This window comes from Psilocybe cubensis, chromosome 3, assembly GCF_017499595.1.
Source record: "Psilocybe cubensis strain MGC-MH-2018 chromosome 3, whole genome shotgun sequence".
Lineage (NCBI taxonomy): Eukaryota > Fungi > Basidiomycota > Agaricomycetes > Agaricales > Agrocybaceae > Psilocybe > Psilocybe cubensis.
Window position 1 is genome coordinate 236,097 of NC_063001.1, and position 25,672 is coordinate 261,768.

The 25,672-nt window shown below is 46.2% G+C and overlaps 6 protein-coding genes across 6 annotated transcripts; all 6 read left to right on the top strand.

Annotated features, from left to right (window-relative positions):
- Positions 1-651: 651 nt before the first annotated feature.
- JR316_0002907 (putative beta-glucosidase I) lies at positions 652-4,377 on the top strand (the record flags this gene model as incomplete). The annotated part of the gene is made up of 15 exons (XM_047888690.1): positions 652-792; positions 876-944; positions 1,147-1,275; positions 1,331-1,348; positions 1,407-1,513; positions 1,606-1,734; positions 1,789-1,876; positions 1,936-1,960; positions 2,019-2,203; positions 2,268-2,592; positions 2,663-2,940; positions 3,013-3,206; positions 3,276-3,507; positions 3,576-3,800; positions 4,021-4,377. The coding sequence occupies 15 exons, from the start codon at positions 652-654 to the stop codon at positions 4,375-4,377; spliced, it is 2,502 nt and encodes an 833-aa protein (XP_047751064.1).
- An 803-nt stretch (positions 4,378-5,180) lies between these two features.
- Positions 5,181-5,740, top strand: JR316_0002908 (uncharacterized protein; the record flags this gene model as incomplete). The annotated part of the gene is made up of 3 exons (XM_047888691.1): positions 5,181-5,309; positions 5,369-5,545; positions 5,606-5,740. 3 exons carry the CDS (start codon positions 5,181-5,183, stop codon positions 5,738-5,740), a joined length of 441 nt encoding a protein of 146 aa, XP_047751065.1.
- A 926-nt stretch (positions 5,741-6,666) lies between these two features.
- Positions 6,667-8,299, top strand: JR316_0002909 (uncharacterized protein; the record flags this gene model as incomplete). Its single annotated transcript, XM_047888692.1, has 7 exons — positions 6,667-6,692; positions 6,778-6,803; positions 6,965-7,051; positions 7,115-7,354; positions 7,445-7,783; positions 7,843-7,953; positions 8,115-8,299. The coding sequence occupies 7 exons, from the start codon at positions 6,667-6,669 to the stop codon at positions 8,297-8,299; spliced, it is 1,014 nt and encodes a 337-aa protein (XP_047751066.1).
- Positions 8,300-12,564: 4,265 nt separating this feature from the next.
- JR316_0002910 (uncharacterized protein) lies at positions 12,565-13,366 on the top strand (the record flags this gene model as incomplete). Its single annotated transcript, XM_047888693.1, has 4 exons — positions 12,565-12,701; positions 12,757-12,884; positions 12,956-13,088; positions 13,147-13,366. 4 exons carry the CDS (start codon positions 12,565-12,567, stop codon positions 13,364-13,366), a joined length of 618 nt encoding a protein of 205 aa, XP_047751067.1.
- Positions 13,367-18,324: 4,958 nt separating this feature from the next.
- On the top strand, positions 18,325-18,819 carry JR316_0002911 (uncharacterized protein; the record flags this gene model as incomplete). The annotated part of the gene is made up of 3 exons (XM_047888694.1): positions 18,325-18,425; positions 18,485-18,551; positions 18,625-18,819. The coding sequence occupies 3 exons, from the start codon at positions 18,325-18,327 to the stop codon at positions 18,817-18,819; spliced, it is 363 nt and encodes a 120-aa protein (XP_047751068.1).
- A 1,093-nt stretch (positions 18,820-19,912) lies between these two features.
- JR316_0002912 (uncharacterized protein) lies at positions 19,913-21,570 on the top strand (the record flags this gene model as incomplete). Its single annotated transcript, XM_047888695.1, has 9 exons — positions 19,913-19,997; positions 20,062-20,243; positions 20,300-20,465; positions 20,530-20,673; positions 20,732-20,779; positions 20,855-20,987; positions 21,046-21,220; positions 21,280-21,322; positions 21,383-21,570. The coding sequence occupies 9 exons, from the start codon at positions 19,913-19,915 to the stop codon at positions 21,568-21,570; spliced, it is 1,164 nt and encodes a 387-aa protein (XP_047751069.1).
- Between the last annotated feature and the right edge of the window lie 4,102 nt (positions 21,571-25,672).

Sequence of the window (25,672 nt, forward strand, 5' to 3'; positions counted from 1 at the left end):
ACTAACGGTTCCAAAGAGTTGCATCCTTGCCAACTGGCAACATCCCCGACTTAGCCGCCGGTGTATGAATTCAGATGCATTGTAGATGAATTTACAGGAATTTACGTACGCCAAAGTTATTTACATGTGACAACGTCAGGGGAGCCGTCACGCTCAACGACGAGCACCGAAGTCGTCCGACTTGCAAACCTGACAACGAACCTCCACCTTCTATCGTCCTTCGACCTGATAGACTCGCTCTAAATTGAACTCTACATATGCACACCCCCAAAATGACGCCAAAGATGCCCTTCTTAAGGTATCAAATGGCCACGTTTGGCTTTACTTGATCATCCGAACGACGTAGGATATGGTCAGCTGTTCGGCTTTGGGTGATGGGTGATTGGATATCCGTCCTTAAGCTGACGATTTTGGGACTCGGTGTATCCTCGGAACCCCTGTAATGGTGTCTTCCCCGCACTTCTAAGCGATGGATCATGGGCGTAGAACTGCATAAATTCCCCAGTGTTTTTAGTGGTGGATCTGCCCTACAATACCCCACAAAGCGGGTCACTTCTCTCTATTCTTGCGCGAACAATCAAAGGTTTCTCTATGGCTTTTTTCAGATAATGGACGTTGCTCATATCTAGTAGGTGTACAAACATCAACAACATGCCTCCTTCCGACTTTGCAAAGGCCTCCATCCCCGATGTCCTCGCCAAACTGACAACGGAAGAAGCCATCTTACTTACGGCGGGTGTAGGATTCTGGCATACCCATGCTTTGGAAAGGCTCGGAGTACCAGCGATCAAGGTATGTTCGTTATTGTCTCATTGCATATGCACGTCAGAGTCTCACTAACGAACGCGATTGTCCATACTTTGGACACTCGTTAGGTTAGCGATGGGCCTAATGGATTGAGGGGGAACCATTTTTTCAGGGGTACACCTGCAAAATGTCTTCCGGTAAGCAGTCGAATCTCTTTCTACCGATTCCTCGGCCTGTCTATTTCTGTCTTCCTGCTGCCTTTACGCTCTTGATTTCAAATATTTTTGCCTCCATGACACATCATACCCTGAACCATCTCTCGACTTCCTATATCGCATCCTGTTTGATCGACTTGCAATCCCTTCATTAAATGTCAACTCACTCCCACCAATATTCTAGTCTTCAACCGCATTGGGTGCTACATTTGATCCTGAACTCATCCACGAAGTCGGAAAAAAACTCCTTGCCGAAGAAGCCAAACTGCGTGCTGCGTCATTGATTCTAGCACCCACATGCAATATACAGAGGGTATGTTCCTACCGGTTAACGAGAGCTGGATTTGATGCGACGTTACGATAAACAGAACCCGCTTGGGGGACGCGTAAGTTCTTTTCTACAACATGTATAGATGTGTGAAGTTCTCATTCTCGCATTTGTAGAGCTTTGAAAGTTTCTCAGAAGACCCTTTTCTCTCAGGCCACATTGCGGCTGCATACATCAATGGTGTTCAAAGTGGGGGGATTGGAGCCACTATCAAGCACTTTGTGTACGTTTACCAGTGGTCATTAGATGTTACTTTCTCTAACGATATCACGTCCATTTCCGCGCCCGTTCATCCTATTAACATATCTCCTATAGCGGTAATGATAAGGAAAATGACCGCAACGGATATGACAGCATTATCTCTCCAAGAGCTCTGCGTGAAATTTATCTGATGCCATTCATGCTTGCGCAAAAGCACGCGCAGCCTTGGGCATATATGACTGCGTGAGTTTTTGCATATCATCGTTCTCCTTTATTTCTGATGACATTCACTGTTAGTTACAACCGCGTCAATGGCATACACGTATCGGAGGACAATTTTTTGTTGAAAAAAGTTCTCAGGGAAGAATGGAAATATGACGGCCTGGTGTGTAACCCTGCTATAAACAATATATTCTTTCCTTACGATCGTGGGCCAAATTCTAGATCATGAGCGACTGGCACGTATTATGTCCTATAGTTGCATTTGATCCACCTTTTCTAAATGTTGGATTCCTGTAGGTTTGGAGTTTACAGCGTATCCGATTCCCTCAACGCCGGACTCGATCTCGAGATGCCTGGAACTAACAAGTGGCGCACTATCAACCTCGTTTCTCGCTCGATCGATGCCCGCAAGGTGACCACCAGAACGGTAAAGGAGCGAGCGAGGAGAGTTCTGGAAGCCGTGAAGAAGTGTGCCGCTGGGGCACCCGAGGTACGTTGCGACTTTTAAAAATAACTCAGGCACTCGGATATCTATCATTGAAACTTTGACATAGATTCTGGACGGCGACGGTATTGAGCATACGGTCGATACACAGGAGTCCAAGGATCTTTTGCGAAGCGTTGCTGCCCAATCAATTGTGCTTCTGAAAAATGAAGGTTCTATCCTCCCGATCCGCTTACCCAAAACCGAATCAAAAAAGGCCAAAGTCGCCGTCATTGGGCCAAATGCGAAGGCGATCGTGTTGAGTGGAGGGGGGTCCGCAGCACTCAAAGCAAGCTTCTTTGTCAGCCCATTTGAAGGTATCTCAAGGGCTCTAAAAGAGGAGGGTAAGAAGGACGGTTTGGAGGTGGAGGTGACATACAGCGAGGGTTCCAGAGGTGCGCATTAATCTATCTCGTTCATTAAAACGCTCTCATTAATTTCGTGAACACCGATGACCCCCGTCAGCATACAAGACTATGCCTTCACTGGACTACGACATCTTTACTCCCTCCGGAGAGCGCGGCTGGATAGCATCATGGCACGCCCATCTGAATGATGAAAGCATGGTGGCGAAGGAGGAAGTATACGAGGAGATGCTTCTAGACGAGACCCGCGTCTTCGTCAGCATTGATAAACCCAAGGGCATTACAGAACGATGGACAGTCAAGCTGAGGGGACAACTGAAGCCAAGGGAGAAGGACTGCTTGTTTGAGTTCGGGTTGACAGTCGCTGGACGTGCCAAAGTGAGAGTCGTGCAATTCTATCTGCGAAGCGAATGAGTCGATGATTGATCCATTGTTTGTCACTCTTCCCAGCTATTTGTTGATGGAAAACTCATCATTGACAACTGGACCCGTCAAGTTCGTGGTGAAGATTTCTTTGGCTGCGCATCAATCGAAGAGAAGGGCACTTTTGAGGCCAAGGCTGGGGTTAAGCACGATATCCTCGTCGAGTTTTGCAATGTGCGATCTCCTGCTGACGGGGACGAGGACGAGATGCTCATGGACAGGTGAAATTTATCTTACTTCCATTCCATCATCGCAGCACCTGACACGATTATCTCCAATCAATCCTTTAGCAATCCCGGTGTGCGCCTCGGCGGTGCACCTGTAGAAGATCCAGACGAGCTTATGGCTACAGCTGTACAGCTGGCGAAGGAAGCAGACATTGTCATCGCTGTTGTTGGCCTCAACTCTGACTGGGAAACCGAGGGATACGATCGCACCACGCTTGCTTTGCCCGGTCGAACAGATGAGCTGGTATCGAAACTTGCAGAGGCGAACCCGAAGACAGTGGTCGTCACTCAATCTGTAAGTATTTTTCCCATGACATATGGTCCAGAGTTGTATATTAAGCACCACTTTCACTTCATCATCAGGGTTCTGCGATTACAATGCCCTGGGCTGAGTCTGTTGCTGGACACATCCACGCATGGTACTTAGGCAATGCATCTGGGGACGCCATCGCCGATGTTTTATTAGGGAGACACAACCCATCCGCGAAACTATCATTAACCTTCCCAAAGAATGAGAACGACGTACCTTCGTATGGTCACTTCCATTCTGAAGATGGAAAGATTAGATATTCGGAGGATCTGTATGTGGTAAGTTGTCCGTATCCTTATTTTTTCTCTTACATTATCTAATGAACGATTTCTGTGCGCAGGGATACAAACATTACCAGCATCGAAGCATCAAGCCGATCTATGCATTTGGGTAGGTTTCATTTCTTGACAAATATATTTTGTTCTGATCATCCCCACCTTGATAAGCCATGGTCTCTCGTACACCACGTTTGAACTTAAAGATCTTTCACTCTCTCAGCCATCTATAGCTGATTCGGAATTCTCTCTCACCGTGTCTCTGAATGTTACCAACACTGGCAACGTTACCGGATCCGAAGTCATCCAGGTATACATCGCCGCCCCAACGACGTCTGAGCTTACACACCCACTTCTCCAACTCAAAGGATTTGCGAAGGCCAAAAATCTGGCACCGGGTGAATCCAGAAAAGTTGACATCGTACTCGATAAGTACGCCGTGTCGTACTGGAGCGAGCTGTATGATACCTGGACCGTCGAGCAGGGCGTATGGGGCATCAAAGTCGGGACTGCGAGCGACAAATTGGTGTTGGAGGACAGCTTCAAAATCGAGAAAGGGTTTGAATGGAATGGTCTTTGATTTTGTTTCTCCACAGATGTATTCTTTGTTTGAGTCTCAAGTTGTGTATATCGTGAAGAAGAACCAAACTTTTGTATTGCTATGTTTCAACTTTCCAAGTAGTCTCGCCATGTTGATTGTAAAATTTATTGTAACTTGTTGCTGGTTATAGATGTCGTTCGTGGTATGTTCCACGTCCCTTTTGCATTATGTGTGTTTCTATCAATTCATATTTCATACATGCACAGCTAGGTGACTAATGCATTAGATGTGAAATGCATGAACGGTCTTCCGATGCCTCTCGGAATACACACATTTAACTTGAAACGAGTCCCATTTTTGGACCATTAAAAATTTGTTACTGCCACTTCCACCTATGATCCAAACTTTGAAAGCCAGTCGTCTGAGGAATCGTGATCAATGTGTCTTTTGTAACATCTTGTGCCAGCTGCATCAAAGCAAGATGGCGTATTTGCCATTGAATGGATAAAATTACATGTTTATTTGAACATAGACATCACTCTCTCCGAATCGGACTCCCAGGGTCCAATATAACATGACAGTGATCTAAACATAAAACAGGTGTCAGATAAAATAGTTAAATTTGGAGGAACAATTTTGCTACTCGTATTATCCAAGCTATATGCTTCACCCCTAGGCAGCCTCGGATGGTGGACTGCACATCCGTAGAGCATTATCCACTAAGGTGAGTTTTGTTGGATATAAAATTAGAACCCCTCGATTGATATAAATGAAGGTGGAACCACTGGTAAAATCAACATCATTTAGTCCAAGAAACGACACTTCAAATCTCAGTCTCAAAGATGAAATTTCTCTTCCTCTCTTCCTTGATTTCCCTTGCTGGATCTGCTTCAGCGGCAAGCCTGAGTTGTCCGGACGCCTCTCGCTTTGGTGTGCCGACAGTCACACCTACCACGGTGAAAGCTGGCGACGTAAGTTTGCATAGTTGTATTGACGAGAGAACTATTCGTGCTTACAATAATTACAACAGTCTATTTCAGTCTTTGTAGACCTCACCTGCGGAGTGAAGAACTTCGGCTTCATCCCTCAGTTCCTTGATTACTCCATTGAGGTTCCAGCTAACGAAAACAATGGATTCGAACAACCGATTATTCTTGCACGTCGTACCATTGCGTCTGGTACACTATCTGACTCGTTCACGACTACAGTAAGTGAATTTGCACACATCATCTTTAAATTGAAAGTATTGCTTATCGACCTCCACCAGGTTCCCCATGCCTTCTATTTTGCCAATGCGGCTTACAACATCATTGTGGGAAATATATATAACATAAATGGAACTGACGGAAGCCCTGTGCTTGTGAAGGGAGACGTGTTTATTCCTATTACTATCGAAGTTTAGACCTTAGCTGTAGTATGATTATGAATATGCCTCGATCCTTTTTTGCGATTACAATCTGTCTTCGATCTGTCTGAAATTAGGAGTTGGCAAGTGAAAGAATTCTAAGATGTTGGGATAGAAAGTACACACCTATAACAGCAAGCCTGGTGTATCCAATGGCGAAACACAACCGCTCTTTACTAATACTATGTAATACAAAAATAGTATAGAATCCGGATCAAACGGAACTCTTGTGCCGTGAACGTTTTTTATAGCATTGAACAGTGAACGATATAACTGTTGGCTGCCTTAGCGTGATAATAAGAAAGGTACATTATCTACGAAATATTAGTGCCAGTGCGCACTGCATGGAGACTCTGCACTTGAATTAGGCTATGTAAATCCATGACGGCATCCAAATTGCGTTTGATACCGCGCCAATTTGCGAAGCTTTTTAACAATTAGCAGGGATTGCTGAAAACGAACCAGGTCGACGTCTTTGACAAGTTTGTTTAACTCTCAAGTCTAATCCTCCGACATAATCCTGCGCGCCGGTGGATGTTGTGCACGAGGCAATGTACTAAAAGAAGAATCTCACACCTGATTGCCCTAGATAATCGAAGAAGGGATGATATAGCTTTGTGTACGATTGTTTTTTGCTTCCTGGTTTTCAGTATGCCAGTATCCGCTGCTTAGCTATACGACGTTTTTATAAGCCCCGTTTTGACACCTGATACCCGTGTTATCCCGAGCTGAAAAAATGAGGTGGTGGGAGGAATACTTAGCTACACATGTGTCGATATTAGCATGGAAGGGGACAAAGTTGCTTAAAATCGAATTTTAAAAGGTGGTGGGCGTTGGAAATTGCAAGGACTATCGAATCGCAGTTAGGGATTGTAGAGGTTCCACACAGGAAATATGGGAAGGAGGTAAAGGAAGACCCTAACATGTCTGCCTCGAGGTTCCGACACAGGTAATTCACTCAGCCACCCAAACACGGGCCGCGGAGAATAAGAGGAGCTAGTGCCTATGTGTGGGATAAAATACGATGTGTACAGCAGCAGCACCCATACACGATTCAAAGGTGAGTCATAAGTCGAAAACACGACACTGGCTAATTAGCCTGGGATTTTTCACATTCGTCGCCACTCATGGCCCTGTGGTTTGATCAAAAGGCATCCCCTGTGTATTGATTCCCCTCAAAGCCTCATCTGCGCTTCACTCCTTCCCTTCACTTGCTGATAGTCATGGCCGACCACCAAATTTCGTCCTCAGATATATCATGGAAGGACTTCATGCCTGGGTTCTTCGACGATCTGTTCAGTTGTACATGTAGGCAAATAACACAATAACACTGAAGATTTGGCTCACTAACCGTCTCATTGTCTCATGCAGCACCCGAACAACTTTATGATAAATATCTGGGACCAAGTTGGAGGTATAACGAAGATTTTTGGAGTGTCGATGCGTGCCTCCAAGCAGGCAACAACGGTGGCTTCAATAATACCGCATTTCCTATACATCATGGTTCACCTTTAGTGATGTACTCACCGTCATCATCCATATCCATAACACCCTATTTATCCGAGGGAGGTGAGATGGTAGTACCGCCCCTCCCTATATGCCAAGGTGTAGGTGAGCATTTGATCAATGAGTATGATCACCAATGTGTGTCATTTTCTTAGATACAGATTACTATCTAGCTAATGAACTTGTTTTTTACAGTGTCACCAGAGAATCTCCCTCGAGGAGACGTTCACTTCCCAGCAAATCACAATTACTCCCATGACTCTGTATATAATTGGAGCACTCACTTTCCAAGATATACGTTGTGTGATACGCTCAATCAACCAGCATTCGAGGATCCTAACTCGTTGGAATCAACGTCCCTCATGTATGATTCAATTCAGTACCATACCATCATGCTACTTGTAGCTGACCAAGATAGTGTATCAAGCGACTTCCCGGCTCCATTTGGCACGCAATCATTTAACGAGAGTGCCCTTAATAACTTCGCATTTTCAAGCGGGAGCCAAAATTGTCAAGACGTCGATTATCTGACCCGTAAGCACTTACTTCCAGTGATCAACAGGTTTTTATCCATATTTACCTGTGGTCAATAGCCTCTTATACCATTGGAGAAGGGTCAAACACCTACAACAATATATCCATCAGCGAAAGGCAATACTCGGTGGATAAAAGCTCCAGGGATCTCCCCGTCGAGCATCAACAAAGTAAGCCTGACAGCCATGGAAGGTATGTGCATGTTTTTCCCCTTCTCGGATGGCATTTGTTAATGGTCTCCGATTGGACGTGCCCAGTAACAGGCTATGCGAGAATTCCACGGATTCTCAAGCAAGGTATTAACCTTTACTTCATTCTCTGTACACTGTAGACAAAGTTCTGAAAAAATTGGACCTTGCTCGCAGTCGAACAGTCGAACAGCCGGTGACCGAAATAAGTTCGGAAAAGAGCCAAGGTCATATCCCCAACTGCATGAAGGGGTTTGGCATCAGTGTCACCCGAGAGCGCAAGCAAAGGCGAAACGACAACCGGTTCGTCAACCTGGCCGGGATCTAGGTGGAGAAAGGGTGACCAGGGACCAAGAAAAAGGAGATGATCCACATACCGTAAGTGTTCTGTTCATTCACAATCACACACCCTGACAAGCACCTCTCTCGGCAGTATACACCCGCATGTGAGAAACAATGCTGCAGCGCAGCTGGTAGCGACTATAGGGATGAGGGATCCAAAGGTGGTCGACCCAGAAAATGGTAATGCGTCAAGCTCACCATTTTCTTCCGGCCTATGTGACCTCAATGATATCGATGGCCGAGTGCGTGAGAATTTCATGCACGTCGGCAGTTGTGCTTCTTGACGATCGCTAAAAAAGGCGACTATAGTTTCAGTAGATTGTATTCAGATTAGCACTCAATAAAAATACTTCTTCATTAATATAACAAATATTTCAATGAACTACACTGTCTTGCATGTTTTCAAATGAAATTCTGGTGAGCTGAGAATAATGGTCAATCATGTGTATAACAACAGATCGGACAATTTGATCATGAAGCCGCAAAGTTGGTCGGATTAACAACAAATTGAGATACAAAATTCACTGCACTGATCTACAAAATGTTCTATTATTCAATCACTACAACAGTCGGTTCAGCGACAATGTTGAGGAATAGTAAAGACAGATGTTTTTCGTGAAAATACAGATCAAATACACAGCTTAATAAGCCAAAAAATCGACGCTTCCACACCATCAATTGGAGGGCGAAGTGCAGGTGCCATAGGCGAGTAGTCAATCCTTTCAACAACCTTATTTGTGCAAAATGTGGCAGCTTCCTGTACATACCATCCATTTAAGCGTAACAATGAATTGAGACGCCAATCCAAACAAAACACTTGCAAGAACCTAACGAATAATACCACCCGCAGATCAGTAGATACGCGGAAGCACGACTAGGGGTTTAAACACTGCGTTGGTGATCCAATGACTTCGACAGAGTAAATAACTAATGTCGTGTCGCAAGCCAAATATAAAACCCAGGGATGCATCGAGGCAACATCGACGAAGCAAACACACAGGTATAGCTTAGATTTGAGGTCTAGGTAAATTGTATTTGCGTTGAACAGGGTCAAAGCCAATCCGATACCCGAGCACTTAGAAGTGAGACAAGACACGGACAACGCGGCATTATACAAGTAAAAAAACACAGACCGTATAGGGCAGAAAACACAATCGGGACCCAGGACCTTCATGAAGGCACAACGTACAAGAAGGCAGCCCAACAGAGAAGAGCCCAGAATATTCAACGGATCCACCCGTATACACAAAGAGAGGGAGATGAACCAAAAACGAGTTCGATGATCCTGAGAGAAACTTCATGACAGAACGCGACGCCGCAGAGGTGTGAAGAACAGCACAGAAACTTGACAAAGTTTTCCATGGTCCACAGTATTCGCGCTATACGTGGATAAATGCAACTGCTTGGTATAATGTCGACCACGCCATGTCAATGGATTAACAGCGTAGCTATTCATCGTATATCTCGCTTTATCTCGGGGTCATTGACATGGTAAGGCTGCAGTAAGCACCAAACAGCGGGAAATAGAAATGGAGATAGAATCACAGTGCAAAGAGCACTCACACGGACATTAAGTCTAGAGGACGACGTGGTAGGTCTTGTAGATTTGCCAAAAAACATGTCGAGTGTACATGCTGCCCACAACGCAGAAAGTCTCATTGTGTCTTTTTGTGTCGCGTGATAACTTCGGGTAGATTAAAAACGCATCGGTACCGAGTTCCTCTCTGCCGTGGTAGGGGACGAACACAGTGGAGTGGTGATGGTAGAAGACAAGAGTTGCGTGACCCTGGTAACGCAATACAGAAAAAGCTTTGGCCCGGATTGACCCGGTCTGAATTTCAAAAAAAATCATTACGCTTGCGACTCCGCCTTTCGGCAACCCACTGCCGACACTTATAAAGACCCGTTGCTGGCGTGCCAGACCCTACATTCGGATTTCAAGGAACTCTTACAGCTACTTTCATATCAATAGACCTAAAATGAAAATATACACATACAGACGGACTTTGAACCTGTTGTAAGCGAGTCATTTCGGCTATGTTTCTATTTTGAGCTGACTTTGAACAGTGGTACGATCTTCAACGATGCGTCGACATATTGCCAAAGTCGAGAAAGAAATGGCCTTAAGAATGTCATTGGAGTGAAATCTGAATGAAAAAAAACCTAACAACATCCAATCTCCGCCAATTGAAATTTCATTCTCCGTATATGTGTAAATTTTGACATTAGGCCTATCGATATGAAAGTAGCTATAAGAAGTCATCCAGCCCTATTGAGCCTGCTTCTGTTGTTCATATCTGAGCTATCTAATCAACCGTATGAAACTGAAAGAGAATGACTACTTGATACTCATTGACATTGAACCTTACCCATAACCGTCTAATGGCTCAGAAGAATTTGCAATGCAGTACGTGTGCCTTCGAACATTGTTCTTGTTCGTGTAAAAAATGACGCTCAGAAGCGAACGTACCCTGCAGTAGTCTGTAATGCACAAGTTGGGGCCTGAGTCTGGTCGGGCACTTGAGTTCGTCTTTGTGGGACCATGCCCCGTTCCCGCTTCATCTCTTCATTCTTTACGGTGTAGTACTGGAATCAAGATTTGGCGAATGTGCCGCGCTCAAATAAGCGCACACATGTAGATCCGATGACGGCATCTAATCTATGTATAACAACGATATTAATTGTTGATACAGCTTGTATCCTCCAGTCCGGTAGCAGGGAAGTGCGAGTGTCTTGAAGAAATATCAGCATTGATTTCTTCTGTGCAATGACATTCTTATAAGCTCCGTCTGACAGCTAATACCCGTATCCACCCGAATCGAAGAGTCTGATAAGACAGAGAGAGCTAACCTGTGGAGTTGTGTAGGGTTGGTGAACGGCCTACCCGCGTGTCTATTCCACACACAATACGGTGAAATCTCATTTGACGGGTCTTTAGTATCTCCTAGTTGGTAGGAAATCAGTCGGTATCAGATTCTTGCGATTGCTGATCCTATCCTGGTCGTTTTTCACACAGCAAAGAAGAACAAAGGAACTGCAGCGCCGAGGAGAACTCTTCTTCTGCTCAATTAGGTCTAGTTCCTGAGCATTGGCGATAGTAACCGATGGGAGTCGACAGATGTAGAATACACAGTTTCGATGCAGTAACAAGCATTTTTATGCGTCATAGCCAGCACTTGTAAAGAAATGTTGAAGGCCAGCAAACACCAGGCATGCAACTCGGGAATAAGGTCGAACGGAAGAATATATAATTCCCCATGAGATTTGAATGTAGTAGCCTAAATAAGAGCGGCGGAAAATGAGAGGAGGTACGTCGCCTGATGGATACCTCATTGTGTGTATGTGTGGGAGAAAAAAATGATGTGAACAGAAGCAGCGCTGATAGACGAACAGGTGGTGAGTCAGAAGCTGGAGACACGGAACTGGTTAGTGAGCCTGGGACTTTTTGTGTCTGTCGCCACTCGAATCTGTGTTTTGAGGGGAAGGTTCTGTCCTTACTCTTTTCACACAATTTTGACTCTGTCCCATCTCCCCCATCCTCCTTTTCATTTGTCCCAATGTCTGAGCACCAAAACGAATCCTTTGATGTTCCTTCACAGGAAACCCTTTTTGTATTGTTGGCTGCCCTGTACGAGTCGGAATGTGAGTATTGCAGGTGGTATTGTGGCCAGAGCTTGTAGCTGATCGCCTCTGCATGCCGTCGTAGCACCAGAGTTACTTCTGCAACAGTTCCTGCAGTTTCTGGAACAGGAAAGGAGAGAGAATACCTCTCAAACTCCATTCCAGTGTGGTTCAAGCACGGAAGTATCATCACACATACCATTATCCACGGCTTCTTCTGGATTTGATGGTCACGATCTCAGCGCTACGTGTATCCGTGAGTCTTTGCACTGAATCCACCAACAAAATTCTCAAGGAAGGTACCAAATACAGCACCTTATTCATCTCCATCGACATCGTCCACAGGTTCATTGTCATTCCATCGCGTGAATGAACAGTCTCCTGAGATATCATACCCATGAGACCCTTGTGCTCCCTACATGCAAGATGAGGTATTGGATCAGCATAATTTGCAAAGTGAGCCGGTTCCACCAGAGTAATAATTCTATGCAAAACTGACCTTACCCGTCAGCGAGAACCCACAGTTCCCCACCGGGTCATACTGACTCTGGTTGGGATGCTCTGCCACAAGACACATTGTGGCCAACAAACCATGTCCCAGTATTTAGGGACAATTATCCTTCTTCCTTCATGGAAGCACCCATTGGCGCCTCAGACAACAAACTGGGCATCATGCAAGACCCAATGCTCCCACCAGTTCTCGCTTCAATGCCCACATATGAATTTGAAAGGCCGGTGGAGATCCCAACTGGGCAAGTGTCCACATCGTATGAGTGAATTTCCTCTTGTTTTATCCAATGCTAACCTTCCGTAAATTTACAGACACGGCATGGACACTGCGTCGGTGACTGCTAATGAAGCAGAACGCAGCATCTACGACAACTGGCCTCTGATGCAGTTGTCATTCCTTCCAACCCCGAGCAATCAAGAAGGAAGCAACTATCCAGCCTGTATGTCCTTCAATCCCGTTGTTTTGGGTCTGTGAACTGACAAATTCTTTTACTCTTTTTCATTTATGTAGTCTCAAATACATTAGGAGAAGGTTTGGATGGTCACAATTTAAGATCCACTGACGACAGGCAAATCGTCGCAACTCAGTGCTCCGGGGATCTCCCTGTTGAGCATGGTCACAGCGAACCCAACGTAGATGGAAGGTATGTGTATATCCGCCCCTTCTCCAGCAGTAAATATTAACTTGGATTGTCCACAAAGGGCATATGAGTCTATGGCAGAGCCGTATGCCAGTGCAGTAACATGGACAAACGATTCCATGCAGCTGCCCATCGCACCGGAGCAGCCTACTCCGAGCACGTCCCAAATACAAGGTCACATCCCCAACTGCATGGGGGGCCTCGGCCTCAGCGTCACGCGTGAACGCAAGAGGTGGCGGAAAGACAAGGGTATTCGGTTTGTCAATCTATCCAGCACCTAGATTGGAAAACCACTACCACGGCGGCGGCGGATAAGCGAGGCAAAGGAAACAGGATCAAAATCTGTATACCGTAAGCGTTCTGCTCCCTCGCAGGAAAAGAATATAACAAGTACCTGAACACTTTTCACAGATGCGAGACATGCTTCAGCGCGGGCCTACAGGGGAGGGGGGCATCGAGTGGTCGAGCCGGTAGACAAAGGTGATGCTTCACCGCTCACCTTTTTCCCCGTACGACCGCGATATCGATGGGCCGGGTGCGTGGGAGTTCCACGCACCATCTTCGAGGCCGAAATTTAGTCGGATAGCGGTCTTTTTGTAGGATTATGATCAGATCAGGGCGCAATAAATAGATTTCATCTATACGAGGAAACTGACTTTGTATCTTTGACCCCCAAAATTCCCTACAATACTTGACAAGAAGCATCGCACACTGGTTTTTTAATTTTTATTAACATGATATCTACCTTCACAAAATCTCAACTTATATTATTGTCTGCACTCTTATTAGATTGATTAGTTCGGTCCTAATCTATGTCCCAGCCACTCTCAATGATAAACTATGCAGACATTCCGGCGACAAAAGCAAGTTGCAAGTCGGAGGATCGAAAAGAAAGAGGAATAGCAAGAAACGCGTGGTCGCACTATTGTGCAGAATAGATATCACAATGCATCAGTGATGCAATCCACGCAGAAGAGCGACGCCTGTTGCTATGCAGTAGGGTGTACGCAGACAAAGAAAGATGAACAACGAGGTACGAGGAACAGCAAAAAAACGCGTGGTCGCACTATGGGGTGTTGTTGCGATGAAAGGCCATGTGCCGTATAGACACAACAATGTATCAGTGACGCAATTCATACAGAAAAGCGACGCCATGAACGAAAGGGAAATTCCATACACCTTGCGATGCCAATGGTCTCAAATACCATGCGGGAAGGGGGAAAGAAGTGTCATGTCAACCATAATATCAATCAATGTAAGCAATGCATGAAGAACCAATGCATCGGGGACATTGATGGAGACTGGCGTTTAGGTACTTTGCCCCTTCTCGAGGTAATTGTTAAATGGTTTTGACTCGGACATGCATGGTCAGGCTAGGCTAGAATTAAGAGCAAACAGCGGCTAAACGCTTCTTTAATCCTTCCCAGACAGAGAGCCAGGTGTCTCGCACTGAAGGAGATATCCATGCGGTTATGGTGATCAAAACAAATGGACAGAGAGTAGGTGGGGGAGTATGGAGTGCAAAGACAAATGTAGCGAGGCAAGAGAAACTGTAAAGCACGCGTTGGTGAGGTAAATTGTAAGCAAATGCTGACCAAGGTCTGCATAGAAGGGTAAGAGTCTTGCAGTGCCCACCGGTCCATGGACACACCAACATTCAACGGATGCATCGATGAGGGACAGCCATGATGCTGACACACGCACGTACCAAAGAGAAAAAACAACTAGTACAACGGCCTCTTTGCTTGGCCTCTTTGTGCTGCATGCCGCCTATGCATCCAACCGCGTCTCTCCTACTATCCTCCGCTGTCCTCGTACATTTTTCTCATCAGAGTGGCTTCAAGCACTCACCCCTGTTCTCAGGGGTCATGAAGAAGACTGCTCACAGCCAGAAAACCACGTCCACGACATGACAAGACAAGAGTCGGTTTGGACGACACACCGGAGGCACGGAAATTCAATGCCTATAGCATCATGTTCTAGTTCGCACTCACCTCTTCCCCTTTCCTGCTCTTGTTCAACCGTCCTTTGCCATCCCAAGCGTCCGGAATGTGTCCAATTCAGCTAACTTGGTCTGCCACCGACATTGCCTGTGTCAACCTGCATCCTATAAAACGGACATGGTAAGTACTTTGACCAGTAAATATCGCACTCTACTCACACTTAATGTACGCTCCCGTCTGCCCTCCAGCCTGTATCCCCCTAATATCTCCTCCGTTGCCCTTGCGTCGTGTGCTTCAAGGGCTGGGTCGAGACTGGGTTGCAACGTCTGTGGAACCCACCATTGCCCACGGCGTCGATGGCCGTTGAAGACAGCGCGGGTGAACGGGTTTGTTTACATTTGTCACGGGTGACACTTGTTACTCGGATCCTGTGTGGTTCCACTAACCATCGTTCGCTCCGTTGTGCAAAACGACAACGCCGCTGTCTCTTCAAGATGCGTCAACGACAACCTCAACATCATTTAGCAGGGTAATCACTTGCTACCTTGACATCAGAGCGCATGGCGGAGGGTTTATTGCGGCGGGGGACTGTCCTGGTGCATTGCTAATGGCTTCATGCAACACCGTCGTCTACAACATGCGGCGTTGGGGATCTGCGAACATGGTACGTCAGAATGAGTACTCATGTTTGTTTCCACTGACCGCTGCGACAACGCCATTGTCTCCTCAACGTGTGTCAACAGCGGCCTCAATATTATTTGGAGCATAATCGCTGCGTCGAGATCAAAGCTCGTAGCGGAGGGCTCATTACGACAAGGGAATCTTCTCCATGCATTTCACCGGCGTCGCATCCTAGCCTCGTCGTGCAACGCGTCGGTTCATGTTGTCAATTGTGCTTACCACTCGCCATCGCGTTCTGCAAATCGACTGCCGGAGAAGACAACCTGGATGGTGGAGACTGGAGTACACCAATGGGTTGTGAGGGTGTTTGTTAAGGTGCATCGTCACTTGTAAGCGGTCTACGCGTTGTGCAACCGTGAATGCCGTACTCATCTTGCGAGATATGTTGAACTTTGTAGGGATGATGACCAGTCCATTGTAGACTGCGTAACGGGAACGAACTGCCAGCAAAGATAGGTTGGGCTCGAGCACATCCGAGGGAGGTTTGCCAAGGTGCGTCATCAGTATTTTATGTGTTGACTGGCTGCGGCGATCGTCACTGCGCAGCGACGAGCGGGGGGTCAGCAGAAGTGCGTCATCGAGGAGGCGCAACTCACCATTGCGAACCGTCTTGCAATGCCAAGGTTACAGAACACATTTGTTACAGACACCGTCAACGGAAAATTCAATGACGCGGCTTAATGTTAGGGCCGTCATTCGTCTTTGGGGGGCAAACTGCGCAATGACGAGAATAGGCTCAGCACCAGCGTGTCTAGGAAGGGTTACAGCTCGCCTTTGTGGTCCCCTCTACGTTCTTAAGATCTTCCGAGCACATTGTCAGCGCCGTCGCTGACAAGAGTCACAGAACAACACTCTCACCGTGGGGAGACAGGCGCCATCGAGTTCACCAACGACAAGAGAATGCTTGGGGAAGAGGTTCTTTGACCCGAAATGGCAAAGAAAATGAGGTGACGAGGGAATGAATGATGCCAGTAAGGTGCGTTCCCTTTATATACACGTGAGGTTCTAGTACGAGTGTTACTAGTACTCCATATTACATGGCGTAAGTAGGCTGAAAATGCATTTTTTTTTGTCGCATTTTAGTTCGCATCGGAATATCATAATGGTGGTGTTCTTGGTGTTGGCGGCCTTAGCATGATGATTACAAAAGGTACAGGATCTACGAGAATGTTAGTACTAGTGGATGGAGATTCTGTGCTAGAATAGTAGAAATAAACACATATGTAAATCCATGACGGCATCCAAATTACGTTTGACACCACGCCAATAGATCTGCGAAGCTTTTTAACAATTAGCAGGCATTGCTGAAAACGAGCCAGGTCAACGTCTTTGACAAGTTTGTTTATCACTTCAGAGTTCAAGGAACTGTTAAGCAGTTTATTACATTCAGCGTTATTCAGCCTGTTTCCGTTGTTTTGATCTGAACTGTCGAGTCAAGAGTATGAAACTGAAAGAGAAGGATTGCTTGATATGTATTAATATTGAACCGGACCCTGTAATTCACAAGTTGGACCCTGATTCTACTGAGGCTGTTGAGTTCGTCTCTGTGGGACCATGCCTAGTGCCCGCGTCATCTCTTCATGCTTTACCGGGGGGCATTCTGCATCGTGTCCTCTCCAAGTCCTTGGGTATTCTTCAAACTTATTATGCCTCAGGGACCCACTCCGTCATCTATAAGCTTACTGCTTTACATACCAAATTGATAACTTTGTAAGCAAAGCGGCAAAAGGAATCTCAAAACTTCACCCCTGAAATTATTCGTAATTCCTGTCGATGAATGTGGGTGAGCTTGCAGATATTTAGTGAACCCTCAGGGACTGGTGAGCCTATGAAGATATGTTATCTAGTGCATTCGCTCCGCCTCAAGGATTGTGGCATGCCGCATGTGGTTGGCGTGGACGGCTAGTCTGAGTCCTAATCCGTGCCCTGACAGAGTGTCGATCCTCCGAACGGCGTTTGTTAACCTTTGTGCGAACTCGGTCAATTAACAGCACTTCACAAACGGTGCATGAGCTTCTGCGATCCACACCCGGATTGGTCTTGAGACCATACCCGAAGGTGCACATGGCACAAACACGCGAATAAGGGGAATGGAAGCACCAGAAGCAATGAGCGCTCCCCGCTAAACGGTCAAGACAAGACCAAATGTAAAAATAGACACACAAATCCAATGCAAGTCCTGAGTGGGCGCTCAGCGGGAGCATTCGAGCATAGTTCAGCTCTTCATTGAATTATGCACGGTGCTTCTAGCGTGCAACAAGGTATGGCTCCAGCTTTCTCTATCCGTAGTGCTGAAGTGTAAGATACATGCAGCGTAGGAAAATCGACGCAAGTTGTTTCGATCGTGTCACTTAAAAAGTAAAATCGCCTCTGGAGGAAGGTGGAACATGACCTACTACATTTTCGCCAGCAGAACATTTTATCTCTCCTCTAATGAGCCATGGGATGCGACATATACCACAGAGCGAGGAATCACACTTTACAAAACCGAGCCCAAGTGGACATGGAGGGTCAAACTCCATACCAAAATATTGCGCACCATTCCAACATATTACCCACAGCATACAAGCTCGTACCAGACATCTTTGGGTTATTCTCTTAGTATTCTTGCGGATATGAAGGAACATTTCTTTCGTCCCACCACGATAAGATATGATGGTAGAGAGCTGACGGTCGACGAGTTCTTCCAAAGAAATGCATCCAACATGTGGGGAAGGTACGTCGATTCCATAATTCCATGTCCTCGACAGGTGCAGAGACATATCTCTTGCTCAGAAACTACGTATTCGCTGGCCACAATGGAGTAGAGTATGTGTGGAAGATGGAGGTCGACACGGTCAAGGTAATGTTCTTCCTCCTTAAAAATCCCACGAAGGATTCAGACAAAACTCATCTCCGCCATGTATCGCGTCCAGCTGTTTGTCAACGACTGGAGAAATACCCTCGTTGCCCACTTTCACCAAAGGAATTTGGGGCTCATGCACCAAGCTCGTCCCGCATACTTGGAGCTTTTTGGAAATTTAGACGACCGTACGGTAGACCAGATTATTGTCACATTCGTCTATGTGGAGAAGTATCGCAGGGAATGTGACAATTGGGATGCTATTTGAGGAATATTAGAGGGACCGAGGGATATAATTCTGAAGCAGGAGCTGTGAAGGATGTACAGGAAGTAGACGGTGCGAATTTATTAGGTATTAAAGTTGTCAATGGAGTGTGTGGTGTAGTACTGGAATCAAGTTCTGGCGAATGTGCCGCGCTCAAAATAAGCGCACATATGTAGATCCGGTGACGGCATCCAAGCTATGCTTACTAACTATATGAATTGTTGATACAGCCTTTATCCTCCGATCTGGTAGCAGGCGAGTGGGCGTGTCCTGAAGAAATATCAGCATTGATTTCTTCTGTTCATTGACATTCTTATAAGCCCCGTCTGACAGCTAATACCCGTATCCACCCGAATCTCGAAGCATTTGATAAGACAGAGAGAGCTAACCTGTGGAGTTGTGTGGTGGTGGTGAACGGCCTACACGCGTGTCTATTCCACACACAATACGGTGAAATCTCATTCGACGGGTCTTTAGTATCTCCTAGTTGGTAGGAAATCAGTCGGTCTTAGATTCTTGTGATTGCTGATCCTATCCTGGTCGTTTTTCACACAGCAAAGAAGAACAAAGGAACTGCAGCGCCGAGGAGAACTCTTCTTCTGCTCAATTAGGTCTAGTTCCTGAGCATTGGCGATAGTAACCGATGGGAGTCGACAGATGTAGAATACACAGTTTCGATGCAGTAACAAGCATTTTTATGCGTCATAGCCAGCACTTGTAAAGAAATGTTGAAGGCCAGCAAACACCAGGCATGCAACTCGGGAATAAGGTCGAACGGAAGAATATATAATTCCCCATGAGATTTGAATGTAGTAGCCTAAATAAGAGCGGCGGAAAATGAGAGGAGGTACGTCGCCTGATGGATACCTCATTGTGTGTATGTGTGGGAGAAAAAAATGATGTGAACAGAAGCAGCGCTGATAGACGAACAGGTGGTGAGTCAGAAGCTGGAGACACGGAACTGGTTAGTGAGCCTGGGACTTTTTGTGTCTGTCGCCACTCGAATCTGTGTTTTGAGGGGAAGGTTCTGTCCTTACTCTTTTCACACAATTTTGACTCTGTCCCATCTCCCCCATCCTCCTTTTCATTTGTCCCAATGTCTGAGCACCAAAACGAATCCTTTGATGTTCCTTCACAGGAAACCCTTTTTGTATTGTTGGCTGCCCTGTACGAGTCGGAATGTGAGTATTGCAGGTGACATTGTGGCCAGAGCTTGTAGCTGATCGACTCTGCATGCCGTCGTAGCACCAGAGTTACTTCTGCAACAGTTCCTGCAGTTTCTGGAACAGGAAAGGAGAGAGAACACCTCTCAAACTCCATTCCAGTGTGGTTCAAGCACGGAAGTATCATCACATTCATCACACATACCATTATCCACGGCTTCTTCTGGATTTCATGGTCACGATCTCAGCGCTACGTATAACCCAGTGAGTCTTTGCACTGAATTCACCGACAAAATAGTCATACATGATGCGACTCACAGCGCTCTATTCACCACCATCAACATTGTCCACATTTTCCCCCTTATCCCATCCTGTGGATACACAATCCCCAGTGGTTCCCAGTGTCTGAGCACCAAAAAGAATCCTTTGATGTTCCTTCACGGGAAGCCCTTTTTGTATTGTTGGCTGCCCTGTACGAGTCGGAATGTGAGTATTGCAGGTGGTATTATGGCCAGAGCTTGTAGCTGATTGACTCTCTGTGCCATCGTAGCACCAGAGGTATTCCTTCAATGGTTTCTGCAGTTCCTGGAACAGCAAAAGAGAGAATACCTGTCAATCTCCATTCCGGCATGGTTCAAGCACGGAAATACCATCATACACGTCATTATCCGCGGAGACACGGCATGGGCGCTGCGTTGGTGACTGTTAATGAACCACAACGCGGGATGTACGATAACTGGCCTTTGATGCAGTTCTCGTTCCTTCCAACCTCGAGCAATCAAGAAGGAAGCAACCATCCAGTATGTATGTCCTTCAATCCCGTTGTTTTGGGTCTGTGAACTGACAAATTCTTTTACTCTTTTTCATTTATGTAGTCTCAAATACATTAGGAGAAGGTTTGGATAATCACAACTTGAGATCCACTGACAACAGGCAAATTGTCGCAACTCAGTGCTCCGGGGATCTCCCTGTTGAGCATGGTCACAGCGAACCCAACGTAGATGGAAGGTATGTGTATATCCGCCCCCTCTCCAGCAGTAAATGTTAACTTGGATTTTCCACATAGGGCATGCGAGTCCATGACAGAGTCGTATACCAATGCAACGAGTCCATGCAGCTGCCCATCGCACCGGAGCAGCATGCTCCGAGCACATCCCACGTACAAGGTCACATCCCCAACTGCATGGGGGGCCTCGGCGTCAGTGTCACGCGTGAACGCAAGAGGTGGCGGAAAGACAAGGGTATTCGGTTTGTCAATCTATCCAGCACCTAGATTGGAAAACCACTACCACGGCGACAGCGGATAAGCGAGGCAAAGGAAACAGGATCAAAATCTGTATACCGTAAGCGTTCTGCTCCCTCGCAGGTAAAGAATATAACAAGTACCTGAACACTTTTCACAGATGCGAGACATGCTTCAGCGCGGGCCTACAGGGGAGGGGGGCATCGAGTGGTCGAGCCGGTAGACAAAGGTGATGCTTCACCGCTCACCTTTTCCCCGTACGACCGCGATATCGATGGGCCGGGTGCGTGGGAGTTCCACGCACCATCTTCGAGGCCGAAATTTAGTCAGATTTTGGTCTTTTGGTAGGACTGTGATCAGATTAGTGCACAATAAACAGATTTCATTTAAGTTGAAATACCTTTTATCTTTTTAAGTAATACCTTTGAACATCGATAAAGATGGTATACCACATATCTAACCATGTTGCAGGAAACTGAACGAATATTTTGACCCCAAAAGTTTCCTACAATACTTGACAAGAAGCACTGCACACCGGTTTTTTTAAAAATTCCCTTACCATGATATCCACCTTCACAAATCACAAATCACGCACTGTACACTACTATTAAGTTGATTAGTTTGGTTCTAATCTATGTACCAGAACCTCCCAACGACGAACTCTGCAAATATTCCAGTACCAAAAGCAAATTGCAAATCGCAGGATCGATATTGCTTGGCTGTTCAGACTTCATGATTGCATTTCGCTTGTATATACTGGATAGTCGATCAAACATATGAGGTTGCTCATGACCACGGTCTATGTAAGTTCGATAATATGCTATACTGGTACTCAGTCGCCTGGTCATAGATCGCCCCTGATTAAGTCCTCACGATTGTCATTTACTTATAAAAGACCAAAATGCAATCGGGCGCTGTTCAGCTGAAAGACCATGTGCAGAGTAGACGCCGCAATGCATCTGTGAGGGATAGCGGCATAATTTATGCAAAAGAGTGATGCCATGAACAAGAGAAATAGATTTCCCTGCACTTTTTGGATGTCAATGGCCTCAAATGCCATACGAGAAGGCGGAACGAAGTTTCAACCCATCGCATCCATCGATGTAAGCAAAACATTGATGGAGGCTGGCATATACATGCTTTTGCCTTGTCGAGATATTCTTGGCTCGGACATGCAGTGTCAGACTAGAGTAACCTGTGGCTAAACAATTCTTTAGTCCCTCCTAAGCAGAGGGCTAATTATCTCGCGCTGAAGGAGATATCTTCGTGGACATGTGGAGGGCAAGTATGCGGGGCGAATGGATAGTGTTGACATGGAGTAGGGAGTGAGCAGACAAAAGCAAGAGAAACAACGAGACACGAGGACCAGCGAGAAACGCGTGGTCGTACTATCGGGCGTTGTTGTGATGAGGTCATGTGCCGTATAGACAGTGATGCAACTCATACAAAGCACCGACGCCATGAGCGAATGAGAGATTTCTCTGCACTTTTGTATGTCCATGGCCTCAAATACCATGCGAGAAGGGGGAAAGAGGTGTCAACCAATCACACCCATCAATGTAAGCAACGCATGCTGAATCGATGCATCGGGGACATTGATGGAGTCTGACTTATAGGTACTTTGCCCCTTCTCGAGGTAATCGTGAATGGTTCTGGCTCGGATATGCAGGGGGTTAGGCTAGGCAAAAATCTAGGGTAACCGATGGCGTAACACTTCTGTAGTCTTTCCCAGACAGAGAGCTAGGCGTCTCGCGCTGAAGGAGATATCCACGCGCATATGTGTATGGAAAGTGATCAAAGCGAATGAACAGAGTAGGTGGGGGAATATGGAGTGCGAAGGCATAGGCAAGGCGAATAGCAAAGCACGAGAAGCTGTGGAGAACGCGTTGGTGAGGTAAAGTATAAATATATGTGCGCCGAAAGTCCGCATAGAAGCGCACGAAGTTCGTAGTGCACAAGAAAACAGCATACACCGGCGCACAACCACCAATAGACATTTAACGGTCAGTGGACAAGAGACCCAGTGTACCAGGAACAGCAAGCACGCGTTGGTGAGGTAAACTGCACTTATATGCGCACCGAAAAATCCGCAGAATAGCACACACCGGCAAACAACCGACCATAGACGGTCAAAGGATGACGAACAAGAGATTAAGTGTACCAGTGGCAGCGAGGCACGGGTTGATGAAGTAAACTCAAAATATATGCGCGCCAAAAAGTCCACATAGAAGCGTAGCAGCATTTCAGGGGCACACAGAGAGAAAGACCCGCCCATGGACATCCAGCGAATGAGGATCAGCGATGATTCTTACACACTCACGTAGCAAAGAAACAAGAAGTAAAACCAGTCCAACGCGCCCAAGAAACCTCAATCCACGATACGGCGCGGTGCAAAGTCTTCACAACCATGTTGTCACGTTGTTCACAGGGGTGCGGATTGTTCGCGCTATGTGCACCCGCATCCACTGGAGATACCAACAGTACAACATGTTTGTCAAGACAGCAGCAGCCGTCCATAGCACCAGTTTAGAACAGCCTCTCATACAGTCCCAAGCAAGCCCGACTTGAGGCAGGTGTAACAACACGGGCGCGCATGTACATGACACGCATATATGGCATCCTCGAGAAGTCACGTAGTTTGTTGAGGTCAAATTCGGTGTTGGAGCTGGAATTTTACCGGATAGAGCGACGGGGTAGAGCAGCAGCACCATCGTAGACCGTACCCTCAGCGACTGAACGCACCGCGTCGTGTCATCGTGTCACTGGCGACACCGTGAGAGACGCGGACACAGAGCAAAGGAAGAAAACAGCGCAAAAAATTCCCGAGACTTTGTAAAGGTGAGCACTGGAGCTGTAGAGACGAGAACATGGTGGTAGGAAAGAAAGCGTGACGGCGCGTTGAGTCGCGATCACTCTGGCAAGGCACGTGCTCGCGGAACAACCCGCGCTGAGAACCAAAATAAAGATTACGTTAACGTAGAATGGAACCGGCATCCGGCAACTGAATGCCGACTTTAAAAACCGTTCTCGGCGTTCATTTACTAAGTACAATTGTAGACCAACGTCGAACGACTACCTTCTGCACTATGTAACGCCAATTATAGTCATAGGAATGGCTATACCGTATAGGTATTGGCATATGTATGGCCTGGACCATGAATTGTTTCCCATTTACAGAGGTTCAGAAGCGCAGAAGTGCAGAAGTCTGATTGACCATCGCGCCCAAGTTCCAACCGGCTTCCCTGACCTTTGCCAACAGACTGGACTAGACATTGGATTTACATTTACACTTACATACTAAGATACCCGTGATACTAAGCATCTTTTGTAGGTCTGTACTGAAGCTTGTTGAAGCATTCAAGCAAGCACCGACCGACGGACCAGCTCACGAGTCAATTGTCATAGGTTCATCAAATGTCTAAATGCCTGTATACATAAATATTACTATCTCATCTCATCCTCCACCCAAATCCCGAACCTAGCAAAGCCGTACTTACAGCGTATAGTAATATACGTAACCCCCTTTCACTCTTCCTATTCCCCTTCCCATTCCTATTTCAGGAAGAATGGCCTCGAGGTAAGTGAGTAAGTTTAGGCACTGACACACGCGTGATGCGGCATAAGTCCCCCGGTGGTATTTGACAGAACAATGGCTAATGCTTACAGTATAGTGTAGTTGGGTTATATGTGTTTCTGGGATCAGAATGAGAAGCAGAGCAAATGCATCAATATCTATCACATCTATCATACGTATCAAAAGTTCGCTGTAGTAGTAGCAGAAGACGGTTTATTATTAACAAACGGGATCTCCGCTTCATACTTTGACTTTGCTCTTCGGGTTTCTGACGCATTGGGGTTACAATGCTAAATGGCTCCCCAATGTAAAGCTAATGCCCTTCTTCGATGCGAAACGTCCAAAAACACATTGTTCTTCTGGTTAAGGATATCATAATCAAGATCATTGCATTAGCTATTCTATACATCCTTTCTTCAAAGACTTATGTGTGATAATCATCTAAATAGTAGTTTATGAACTACAACGGAACCAGCGTTCTTTTCTGGTGGTTGAACTATGTCGGTGGAATGGTGCATAAATGGAGATGGATTTACGCATGCATGCGCATCTCCCATACGCGAGCCAGTGAGCGCTCCCACACGTCGCCGGCGGTACAAAGCTAATTACCATCACAACAATTGTGGCCGTCATACGGTCTCCGAACCGGTCCATGAACTTCAACCTGAGTTCGGAATGTATGCATTTGCGAAAATGTTTCTTGTAAATAAAATACAAGACTTATACTCAACTTCGGAACGTGAAGTACAACAACTCCTAAATTAACAAACAAACGATAACTTCACAAATAGATGGCTCGTGACCCCCTTTCCCCTTCGCAACATAAATTGGGGCCCTTTTTCAAGACTGCAGATATCCCGAGTCAAAAGCGTCACG